Source organism: Salmo salar, chromosome ssa05, assembly GCF_905237065.1.
Source record: "Salmo salar chromosome ssa05, Ssal_v3.1, whole genome shotgun sequence".
Classification (NCBI taxonomy): domain Eukaryota; kingdom Metazoa; phylum Chordata; class Actinopteri; order Salmoniformes; family Salmonidae; genus Salmo; species Salmo salar.
The window spans coordinates 63,207,549-63,220,575 of NC_059446.1; the positions used below are offsets into that span (position 1 = coordinate 63,207,549).

The window sequence follows — 13,027 nt, forward strand, 5'->3', positions numbered from 1 at the left end:
AGAATTTTACGTAATTATGACATAACATTGAAGGTTGTGCAATGTAACAGGAATATTTAGACTTAGGGATGCCACCCGTTAGATAAAATACGGAACGGTTCCGTATTTCACTGAAAGGAAAAACGGTTTGTTTTCGAGATGATAGTTTCCGGATTCGACCATATTAATTACCTAAGGCTCGTATTTCCGTGTGTTTATTATATTATAATTAAGTCTATGATTTGATAGAGTAGTCTGACTGAGCGGTGGTAGGCACCAGCAGGCTCGTAAGCATTCATTCAAACAGCACTTTCGTGCATTTTGCCAGCAGCTCTTCGCTGTGCTTCAAGCATTGTGCTGTTTATGACTTCAAGCCTATCAACTCGCAAGATTAGGCTGGTGTAACCGATGTGAAATGGCTAGCTAGTTAGCTGGGTGCACGCTAATAGCGTTTCAAACGTCACTCGCTCTGAGACTTGGAGTAGCTGTGCTCCTTGCTCTGCATGGGTAACGCTGCTTCGAGGGTGGCTGTTGTCGATGTGTTCCTGGTTCGAGCCCAGGTAGGAGCGAGGAGAGGGACGGAAGCTATACTGTTACACTGGCAATACTAAAGTGCCTATAAGAACATCCAATAGTCAAAGGTATATGAAATACAAATCGTATAGAGAGAAATAGTCCTATAACTCCTATAATAATTACAACCTAAAACTTCTTACCTGGGAATATTGAAGACTCATGTTAAAACGAACCACCAGCTTTCATATGTTCTCATGTTCTGAGCAAGGCACTTAAACGTTAGCTTTCTTACATGGCATATATTGCACTTTTACTTTCTTCTCCAACACTTTGTTTTTGCATTATTTAAACCAAATTGAACATGTTTCATTATTTATTGGAGGCTAAATTGATTTTATTCATGTATTATATTAAGTTAAAATAAGTGTTCATTCAGTATTGTTGTAATTGTCATTATTACAAATAAATAAAAAAAATCGGCCGATTAATCGGTACCGGGTTTTGGTCCCCAAATAATTGGTATCGGTATCGGCGTTGAAAAATCATAATCGGTCGACCTCTAGCCTATAGCTAATACATAAGGAAACTACAGCATAGGGGCTCTGGTAGATTATGTGGCTGGAGCCACAGAGCTTCATAAGTCAAGGACACTCTACCCTCTTCCACTCTTCTCTGAAAGCTGATAGCACCTAATGCTGCAGAGGGAATCTGAACAGCAAACCACACAACTAGAGACTAATGTACCTTAGCAATACAGTAATGTACAGAAATAGACAAACACAAACCATTCACACAAATTACATTGTATTTACCAAAACAGGAGAATCAACTATCTTCCCTAATCATGCACCAAGACAGACACAGAGAGCAACAACAGGGTGAATACTAGTATCTGAGACACTGTAATGTTACCTGACAGTTGGATGAGGGTACTCCCTGCCTGTGCATACTGCCAGCTGTGGTTATCCAACACCGCCATCATGACAGGTACCACGTGAACTCCTGATTTGACCTTTCTCTGTCTAACAAAGGAGCTAGTGAAATCCTAGGTCGTAGAGAAATCATAGGTGGGCAGCCGACCATGCCTGTTGGTCTGGGTAGGCAGGCCCTGTATGTCAGGAAGAAAATCGGACAACCTGCCTCTCGGCCTCCTGGGAACCAAGCTTTACCTCGAAGGCAATGCCAGGTCTTTTGACCAATTGGAGCTTTTCTTTCTTGTCCCCGTTGCCCCCCAAATAAGATTTACTGACGAGGAGCGTTGCTTTGAATTAAGCAGTTCTGCCTCACTCTCGACTCCATGGAAAAAAGTTAAGCCGGACCAAACAGTTGTCGTACATGGATTTGCGGTGGAATAGGCTTTATTGATGATTGTTTTTAATCCCCTCTCTAATTCCTGGACCCCTGTCCACTACCCAGCAAAATGCAGGCATTTATATCCCACTTACAACTAGGGCTGGGCGGTATACCTTATTTTACTAAATACCGGTATTGATACAGGAACCGGTTTGGGTTTTACTTTTCCTTCTATTACGATATTTCAATGTTTGTTTTGTTAAATGTTATATGCAACTCCAGTGCATGTTACGTCACTTTGTTCCTACCCTGTTGATAATTCCTCCCTGGCTTATTCCTGCGTTGTCATGTCAAAGAATGTGTTCAAGGTGCAGCCCACTATATTCCAACTATAGAATTAGATTCATCATTCTATTTCCATGATTCCAACAGTTCATCATTTAACTAGGCCAAGATGTTTTCCCATATTATGCAGCTCTGTGGGGCACAGTATGGAAATTATAACAAAAGTGCTGGAAATGCAGAAATTGTTTGAAGTTGGATTGAACAGTACAAAACATTCAGAATGGAGAAAGACCCATTGAAATCACTTATAATTTATGTTTCCACCCTAGGGTCATGAACTATTCATAAATCATATTTAGAACTTTTATTATTAATAAAAAACATAAAATACAGTCAATACTGTAAAAAATGTGAAAAATATAATCGTATGATATTTTGGCCATATAGCCCAGCACTACTTACAACCAATATTCCCTCAATTCTTTTGGGACACTGAGCAAAGTTTTGGTATTGTGAGCGGGAAGTTGAACGTTGTGACAATTTTGTGTAACTTCCAGCGCGCATTTGTAGTGAACACTGAGGCTGTGCCTTTACAGTTTTAGACAGTAGTCAATAGGCTATTGTGGCTATTTGAGCATAATGTAGGCCTACCAACAAAACCAATGGAGCAAATCCCATAACATTGTCACATGAAAATAGCTTTTGATTTCTATTATATAGCCTACAGTAACCTATATGTGGTGTTCAATGCAGGCCTACATTACATGAGACTTTTAAAAACGTTTTTACATTATGAAGGGCTTGACATTCATTTATGATTTTTCACTTGATCTGTAACACCATGGGCCAAATAGGTGACTGTATATTGACATTGCATTGTATTGTGTTGTATGATGTACTATGCAAAGTAATTATGATTGCCATATAAAGAATTAGACAATGTAGGCTACCCCTCCGCCTATTGGCTTATTTGCATAGTCAAGCCTCAAAATACAATACTGACCTTTTAATTAAGACATAAGCTTTTTACCTGACTGGCTTTTCAAAGATATGACCAGAACCAAGAACTCATTGATACCCCTATTATAGCCAGTATATCTAGTCAATCAGAGAGAGGCTGTCCAGCAGGCACATTACCGTGTAGCTAGGTTTAAAGCTTTTCAAAGGAAAGTCGAGGGGGAATTGCTGTTTGTTTCTCTTAATAGGGGAGAAAGCAGAAGTAACTTGGTGGTTTATTTAGCCTTAGCTCACAAAGGCAAATTATCTGTAAAAGGTCTTTACTTACAGCCAATACCACATAAAGACAGACCACCTGAATGACGTAACGTGGCGCTAACACAGACAGCATATAACATAGGTGAATCAAATTCCATCACATTTATTTAGAAAACCGTTCTTGCATCAAGAGTTGACACAAAGTGCTTATACAGAAGCCCAGCCTACAACCCCAAAGAGCAAGCAATGCAGATGAAAGCGAAGAGTATTAGGTTTGACATACCATTCTCTTTAGAAGTTTGACTTTGGTCCGTTAGCGCCAGTCTCCCCTGCGGTCTCCCCTGCGGTCTCCCCTGCTGTCTCCCCCTGTCCCTCAGAAAGCCCATGTAGAGGAAGCGAAAGAGAACTGTGAGTCCTGCCATGACCAGATCAGATCTGAGATCTCTCTACCAACTGGAGATGACTAAAACCAGTCAAGTTAAGTTGGCTCCCAGTCTAGTAGCTGGCTGCCTGGAAACTCCACTTAGGAACAACAAGGCTCGTCTCTGAGGCCTGTCCAGGGTGGTCGGTCGGTCTGTGGTCAGGCACGTATCTCACTAAGCCATCAGGAATAAATAACTGGGGAGGCATAACAGTCCTCTGGAAGAGGGGGGGTCAGGGGGAGTCAGCTGTCTGTCAGAGAGAGTGAGAGAGAGAGATAGAGGGGACAGAAAGAGGGAGAGAGAGAGAGAAAGAGGAAGAGGGGGTAGGCAGCAAATACTGGCAGTAGTGGTGGGGTGTGAGGTGGCATGACAAAGATGGGTTGTGGGAAGACGGGTGTGGTGGTGAGGTCGGTGCCCACAGCTGCAAAGACATGGCAGCAGCAGCTGTCCCCTCCCGTTCTTAACCCCCCCACCTTTAACCCACCGATCCATTTCACCAACCCCCACCCCCACATGCCAACACACCTCTACAGTATCCACAGAGACACTCCTGCCATCCTGAGTTAGTCAGGTGACCAGGGTGTAAACAGCCTCCGTTGTTTAATTATATCCTCTATTATACCACAGTGGGATTTAGTCTGGCTGCCCTATTCCACTGAGGTGAATCAAACCAGATCATGCCCAGCTCCTCTCACTGCCCCCCTCCCCCCCACAACAGAGAGCCGAACACAGAGCCAGGAGAGAGAGAGAGGGGGAGAGAGAAAGAGAGGAAATGAGAGAGAGGGAGAGGGAAGAGAGAGGGAGAGAGTGAAGAGAAAGGGAGAGAAAGAACACAAGCCGATAGAGAGAGTGTATAAGGCCTTCACAGAGTAACAGTGCTGCAAACTGGGCAGCACAGCACAGCAGCTGAGGCCAAACGATGGAGGTCAGACAATAGAACAAGTGCAGAACTCAGTGAGCTCTGAGAAGCCGATTCATTAGGACATTCTATGAAATGTAGCTTCGATTGTGAGGCGGTAACAAAAGCAACTCAACAAACCAATCGGATTTAAATAACACTCGACAACCAAGCACAGGGGAGAGAAAGGAGATTTCTTTGTGGACGGTTTCCAGGCAAATGCAATGACTCTGTGAGAGACATGGTCCCCTGGCTCCAGTGGTCAATAGAGAATGTGCCTTTTTAACGGTCAGCCGTTGGTGCTTTCCTGATGTATTACACTAACAAATACACAACAACAGACTATTTCAACAGCTTATTTCTAAGAGTCAATGTGCACCATGTAGTAGATACAAAAGGAGAAAACGCATGTTTTTAAAAATGGTTATGCAGTAAGCAATATTACCTGTATACCCCGGTAATGTCACATCCTAAACTTAGCGCAGCGTGTAGTTAGCCTTGTTAGTGTGTGTAGAAGTTTGCGTTGTGGCCCTGGTGGCTCAGCTGCTCTGAGGGAATGAGCAGTTGTCAGGCCAGAGACAGATGGGAGGAAAGATGGTAGACGTCACAACTGTACACATGCGCGCGCTATGGACCCAGCCTAAATTCTTCACCACATTCTACAAGTAGGGCCATTGACAGCTAACTTCTACAGCGGTCTCCAGCAGGAAGACCTGGCAGAGTTGATTGTTGGTACAGCATTGCACAGTGCCAGTTAGCTAATGAGCTACATTCATCTGCAGTCCATCTTATGCAGGGCAGTGTATGCATCTTTTTATTTTTTATTTCACCTTTATTTAACCAGGCAAGTCAGTTAAGAACAAATTCTTATTTACAGCCTACACCGGCCAAACCCGAACGACGCTGAGCCAATTGTGCGCCGCCCTATGGGACTCCCAATCACGGCCGGTTGTGATACAGCCTGGATTTGAACCAGGGTGTCTGTAGTGACGCCTCTAGCACTGAGATGCAGTGCCTTAGACCGCTGTGCCACTCGGGAGCCGAGCATCTGATCTGCTCCGTTTTCTTTTTATGCTGCACTACATGTTTTTGGTGTGAGCCATCCTATTGTCTTTTGAGGCACCAGCCATTGAGATGAACCAATAAAGTTTTGTGTGGTGTTCCCTGAGGTAAACTTAAGGAGGAGGAGCGGGAGGAGGAGGAGGAGCGGGGGGAGGAGGAGGAGGAGGGAGCGGTAAGAGAGGAGGAGGGAGAGGGAGGAAAAGGAGGAGAAGGAGAAGTAAAAGTTATTTATTTTCCCTTTTGTACTTTAACTATTTGCACATCATTACAACACCGTATATAAACATAATATGACATTTGAAATGCCTTTATTCTTTTAGAACTTTTGTAAATTTGTATTGCTTATTTCACTTTTGTTTATTATCTATTTCACTTGCTTTGGCAAAGTAAACATATGTTTCCCATGCCAATAAAGCCCCTTAAATTGAATTTGAAATTGAAGTAAGAGGAGTAATTTCCCACTGGACACAGATGTCCGTACACTGCTAAATAGTGCCTACTTTTGACCAGGGCCCAGGGTTCAATGATGTCTGTATTGAACCACAAAAAAACCCTTGGGATTCCCAGAACCCAACCCACATCAGCCATTGTGTAATAAAACACTGGCTGTCAGGGCAGATAGATGAATGCATACACAGTTGTTGTGGACTGACTGGTCTTAGTGAGCTACTGACTGCCTGTCTGTCTGCTGCTCCTCTGTTACATGAGTAGAATGTTAACAACACACACAGGTTGTTTTTCTGGATGAAAAAAGGGGCATAGGTGTGGGTGTGGCAGGGGCGTGGCAATGGGCACAGCTGAATTTCCAACACACCCCATCTTGGAAGTGTAGAGACATTTTAGAATTTTTAAGGCAATTTGCTGCAATTCAAACATTTCTCCATGGAGCTGAGGGAATTTGTTGCAGTTTTAAAGCAAATTTGCTGCAATTCTATGCATTTTTCAATGGAGCTGAGTGAAAATTGTTGCAGTTTTAATTAAAGGGTATTTCCTGCAATTCTAAGCACTTTACAATGGCTAATGCCGTGTTCTTATGCTCAAACATAATAACAAAATCAAAAATGCTAAATTCATTCTATTATATTTTCTACATACTTTATATCTGGTTTTAGTCATTTAAGTTTTCCCATCTAAACTTTTTATTACATTTCTTACATTGTTTGGATTTGTTGCCCAATTTAACACTCAGGCTGCCCACCCAAGGATTACAATGGCAGAAAAATCCCTACACACACACACACACACACCCCTTGGGGTTCAGTCAGCCAATCGGAGCGGTGCTAGCCCTTGTTGCCGTCTCAGGAGTGAAAGGCTTCATCTGACCTGGGTTAAACTGCTGGCTGCATGATTGTTATCCAATCATGTAGGCTACGATCTCTAGCACCCTCCAATCATTGGTGATGATAGGAGGGGTGGTAGGTGGGAGTTTAAGGAGGTAACATTACTCAGCCAAGAAGACAGCACAGATGAGCTCATTTAAACATGGAGGTTGCTAGTTTGACCAGGGTTGTGGTCAAAGCTGTGCACTATATAGAGAATAGGGTGCCATTTGGGACACAGTACTAGTCTCTGATGGGAGTATTGGCAGCAGCTTTGTTACAGAGATACTAAAAGCCTGGCTCACATCCTCTCACATTACCTTTTAATTTCACTATGTTTTTAAAATTGTTAAATTTGATTTATTTCACCTTTATTTAACCAGGTTTTTGCAGATGCAGACTGGTGTTTTTATAAAGGACTGGAAGGTTTCTCTGTTAGGCAGATAGTATTTTAGCCAAGTATCTTTACTGCTGTCAATGTTGTAATCCTCCTCAGTCACGACATTGGGATTTCTCCTGGTCTGTGTCCACATCAGGGATGCATCCCAAATGGAACCCTATTCCTTATATAGTGCAATACTTTTGAAAAGGGTCCTTTGGGCTATGTAGGGAATAGGGTGCCATTGGGATGCAGTCAAGGTCTATTCTAATTCAGGATCAAAGACTGGTCCCAGCACTCCACTGCTCATCACTATGAAACACCCACTGTCACGTCTTCCATATTCATGTCTTCATTTAATTATATGACACGGGGCCAGTTACCTCTCACCCACCTTATTACCAGACCCTGTAAATATGGTACTGGAACTGACTTTCAAAATATATTTCCTGTATATAGTATGCTTAATTACTTACTTTATTGTGTATTTCATATTTCTTATTGTGTTTTTTTCAAGTAATACATTGTTATTGATTATTGCATTGTTGGGTTTTGAGTTTGCAAGAAAGGCATTTCACTGTACTTGTGCATGTGATATTAAAACTTGAAACTTGAAACTTGAGACCAGCTGGGTTCAAATAGTACCCCAAATAGTTTTATTGGTCTCTTTCTGTCAAAAGGATCCTTTGACTAGACAATCCATGTCAGATAAAGTGCAAGGGTCTAAACAGGGTCAACTTCCATGCTAGTTCCTGCCCGAGCAATGGAAATAAACTGCTCAACATGGGCACGTCCCAAATGGTCCCCTTTTCCATATATAGTGCACTAGTTTTGACCAGAGCCCTATGGGGTATTGCACTATATAAGGAATAGGGTGCCGTTTGGGATGTATCCTTGATGTGGACACAGACCAGGAGAAATCCCAATGTCGTGACTGAGGAGGATTACAACATTGACAGCAGTAAAGATACTTGGCTAAAATACTATCTGCCTAACAGAGAAACCTTCCAAACCTCACAATAAAAACGGCAGTCTGCATCTGCAAAATACTGACACCAGCTAAACATAGTGAAATTAAAAGGTCATGTGAGAGGATGTGAGCCAGGCTTTTAGTATCAATGTAACAAAGCTGCTGCCAATACTCCCATCAGAGACTAGTACTGGGTCTCAAATGGCACCCTATTCCCAGAGCCCTGGTCAACAGTAGTGCACTATGTAGGGAATAGGGTGCCATTTGGGAAGCAACCAATGTCAATTCAAATTCAGGATCAAAGACCGGTCCCAGCACTCCACTGCTCATCACTATGAAACACCCACAGACACATCGTCCATATTCATGTCTTCATTTAATTATATGACACGGGGCCAGTTACCTCTCACCCACCTTATTACCAGACCAGCTGGGTTCAAATAGTATCTGTTTTCTTTCAAATACCTCTTAGAGTGTCTGCCTGGGCTGCCAGATGGGCGTGGTTTGCCCTTTTGGGACTATTTCATTTGTTCCATTGAGCCAGAAAAGCTTAATAAAGTGCAGCTTAAGTATTTGAAAGAAAACATCTTTAATCATTTGCTACTTTTTTTTCTTATTCAAATATTTTTTTAAGGTATTTTTTATTGTAATTTATTTTTAAACTGCCTTGTGGGTTAGGGTTTGTAACTAAGCATTTCACTGTAAGGTCTACACCTGTTGTATTCGGCGCATGTGACAAATACAATTTGATTTGATTTGATTTGAAATCATACTTGGACCCAACTACCTGAGGGGAATGACTGAGAAAGCTCCTCTACAGAGGGACAGTTGATATATGACAGACCATTGAGACATACAGCAGGTAATAGACCCCTAAAGGTAACCCTGTCCCAGACAATGTTTACAGCAGGGTGAGGACTCTCCCTTGGGCAAACTCATGTCAGGCTCCGTAGAACACTAGGCTAAAGAGCAGGCCTGAGTCAACCTAACAAGGCCTGTCAAGCCATTCACAGACCACCACACATACAAGAAAAAGATCCCAGATGCGTCCCAAATAGGAGCGTTTTCCCTTTATAGTGCACTACATTTGACCGGAGCCCTATGGGGAATAGGGCGTCATTTGGGATGCAACCTGTCTCTCTTATCAGCTACAAACCAAGCAGATGACCTGGGATAGCAGCTAGCTAGCATACCAGAGGAACAACCTGAATTCCTGTATTCTAGAATTAACAAGACAGTTTTACAATGTCATTGGAATGATGATTTCTCAAAACTAACAGATAACAGTTTTGTCAGGCTCTTTCTGTCAATATAATCATTTGACTAGACAATCCATGTCAGATAAAGTGCATGGGTCTAAACAGGGTCAACATCCATGCTAGTTCCTGCCCGAACAATGGAAATAAAGCGCTCAACATGAATTATGTCCCAAATGGTGCCCTTTTCCCTATATAGTGCACTAGTTTTGACCAGGGCCCATGTAGTGCATTAGTTTTGATCAGAGCCCATGGGCCCAGGTCAAAAGTAGTGCACTATATAGGTAACACTATATAGGTAAAAGGTAATAGGGTGCCATTTGGGATGCAACCATGAAGAAGAGGAAAGACATCTAGCTAGAAGGAGAGTGTGTGTTCAATCCAAACACCTGCAGGGCTGTGAGTCTGTTAAAACCCTGCTGGTTCCTGTTTACAAGCTTTGGAGTCACAGCTTGCTCCCACAGGAACAACCATGGAGGGCTTTCAATGGTCTACTAGTCTACACACACACACACACACGAGAGACAGACAAATGGGCGGTAATAGCCGGCTTTTGGACAGTATTGTTTTTTTAAGCCATATAAATAAAACTGCCGCTGGCCAATTGAAAAAAAATCCCATTGTAAAATAATGCTTTTTAGCCTATTCACTGATGGAAATACCAGTCGATGTATATACATTTGACTGGTCATGCTTATCGGTCTATAGGTTCATTTGCATAATTTAGAAATAGCCACAAGATGGTTTTTCAATACCGTCAATACCGTTGAAACTATTTCATTGATGTTTGTTTTTATAAATGGGAATATTTGTATCTACATTTAAGTAAATACATGCAGTCAACTTGGGCAATGAGTTAGGAGATAAAGAAGATTGCGTTCTTCATTTCACCTGTCACATCATTTTTCATTATGAAGTAGAGGTCGACCGATTAGCCGATTAATTAGGGCCGAATTCAAGTTTTCATAACAATCGGTAATCAGCCTTTTTTGACGCCGATTATGGCCGATTACATTGCACTCCACGAGGAGACTGCGTGGCAGGCTGACCACCTGTTACTCGAGTGCAGCATCAAAAGGACCATGTGGCTGCAAGGAGCCAAGGTAAGTTGCTAGCTAGCATTAAACTTATTTTATAAAAAACAATCAATCTTCACATAATCACTAATTAACTACACATGTTTGATGATATTACTAGGTTAACTAGCTTGTCCTGCATTGCATATAATCAAAGCAGTGCCTGCTAATTTATCATCGAATCACAGCCTACTTCAACATCGCCAAATAGATGATGATTTAACAAAAGCACATTCGCGAAAAAAGCACAATCGTTGCACAAATGTACCTAACCATAAACATCAAAGCCTTCCTTTAAATCAATACACAGAAGTATATTTTTTAAACCTGCTTATTTAGTTAAAAGAAATGCATGTTAGCAGGCAATATTAACTAGGGAAATTGTGTCACTTTCTTGCGTTCAGTGCAAGCAGAGTCAGGGTATATGCAGCAGTTTGGGTCGCCTGGCTCGTTGCGAACTGTGTGAAGACCATTTCTTCCAAACAAAGACCGTAATTCATTTGCCATAATTTTACATAATTATGACATAACATTGAAGGTTGTGCAATGTAACAGCAATATTTATACTTAGGGTTGCCACCCGTTAGATAAAATACAGAACGGTTCCGTATTTCACTGAAAGAATAAACGTTTTGTTTTCGAAATTATAGTTTCCAAATTTGACCATATTAATGACCAAAGGCTCGTATTTCTGTGTTTATTATAATTAAGTCTATGATTTGATATTTGATAGAGCAGTCTGACTGAGCGGTGGTAGGCAGCAGCAGGCGGCTCGTAAGCATTCATAAAAAGGAGCACTTTACTGCGTTTGCCAGCAGCTCTTAGCAATGCTTGAGGCACAGTGCTGTTTATGACTTCAAGCCTATGAACTCCCGAGATTAGGTTGGCAATACTAAAGTGCCTATAAGAACATCCAATAGTCAAAGGTATATGAAATACAAATGGCATAGAGATAAATAATCGACGCGTCATATTTCCTATAACAATTACAACCTAAAACTTCTTAACTGGGAATATTGAAGACTCATGTTAAAAGGAACCACCAGCTTTCATATGTTCTCATGTTCTGAGCAAGGAACTTAAACGTAAGCTTTTTTACATGGCACATATTGCACTTTTACTTTCTTCTCCAACGCTGTGTTTTTGCATTATTTAAACCAAATTGAACATGTTTCATTATTATTTGAGACCAAATTTATTTTATTTATGTATTATATTAAGTTACAATAAAAGTGTTCATTGTTCATTCAGTATTGTTGTAATTGTCATTATTACAAATATATATATATATATATATATTTAAAAAAAATCGTCCGCTTAATCGGTATCAGGTTTTTGGTCCTCCAGTAATCGGTATCAGCGTTGAAAATCTGTTTAACTGTTTAAAATTTTGATAAATGTTCTGCAGTTGTGCATTTGGTGTTTTAATTAAGTATCTAGTTAGCCATCTAACTAAGTGGTTAGCTTCTTCCAAAATCATGTTTTGCTTGGTAACACAGAGAATCCCCTCCTGAATCAAAAATAATATTTGTTTTGTGCATGCAGCAAACTGTGAGTAGCATTTTTTAGCTACTTGTATAACTTTATGAGCTGGGATGTCTGTCCTGCAAATACTTTAGGTCAGAGACTCTATAAAATGTTCACAATGTGCTTGTTAGCATCTAGTTAGCATTCTCTATTGGATTCTACATGTACTTTTTAGTATTGCTAACCTTCTGATTTCAAAATCGCCCCTTGTGTTCAGTGCCGATATTACCGAATATCCCAATTTGCACAAGGTCAGTATGAAGGTATGACAATCTGGATACCGCCCAAGCCTACGGGTGTCTATTTTCATTACTCGTTATGTTTATCACACACAAACACACACACACACACACACACACACACACACACACACACACACACACACACACACACACACACACACACACACACACACACACACACACACACACACACACACACACAGAGCATGCAGATACAAAGCCTATGAGCGGAAATCTTTCAGACAGCGTGAGAGCTGCTGCTACAGCTTCTTAAACAGCTCGTTAGTTGCTGCTGGAGTGAAGCATGTGCTTTTATAAGCCCAATCATTGCGTAACAATTCTAAATAAGATTGCGTGTTAAAAAACAACTTTGATGGCCACGAAAAAAAAAGCTATTATTTTGTATTTCTCAACTGGTAATTGAAGCACACTTCCCATTCGCCATTCAAGTGCATTAAGGCAACGGTAGGCAGGCTTCAGCGCATCACACACCACTTTGCAATGGGCTGGAGGCAGTAGCCTGTGCATTTTCAAAACATATACTTAAATGTTTGAAACCTGAACGTTTTACTTCCTATTATGAGGCAT

At 41.3% G+C, this 13,027-nt stretch overlaps 1 protein-coding gene across 4 annotated transcripts in view; it reads right to left on the reverse strand.

Annotated features, from left to right (window-relative positions):
- The window catches only part of LOC106605411 (triple functional domain protein), a 134,886-nt gene that overhangs the window by 90,024 nt on the left and 31,835 nt on the right, over positions 1–13,027 (reverse strand). Inside the window, exon 1 of one of the 4 annotated variants that reach the window (XM_014201019.2) lies at positions 3,572–3,909. The exons of 1 other annotated variant lie outside the window; for it this stretch is intronic. In XM_014201019.2, the coding sequence (XP_014056494.1) occupies positions 3,572–3,710 (139 nt within the window). In that variant the 5' untranslated portion in view covers positions 3,711–3,909. Of the gene's footprint in view, positions 1–3,571; positions 3,932–13,027 lie in introns of those variants that run through there. 2 more of the 4 variants (XM_014201020.2, XM_014201025.2) reach the window with 2 other exon arrangements.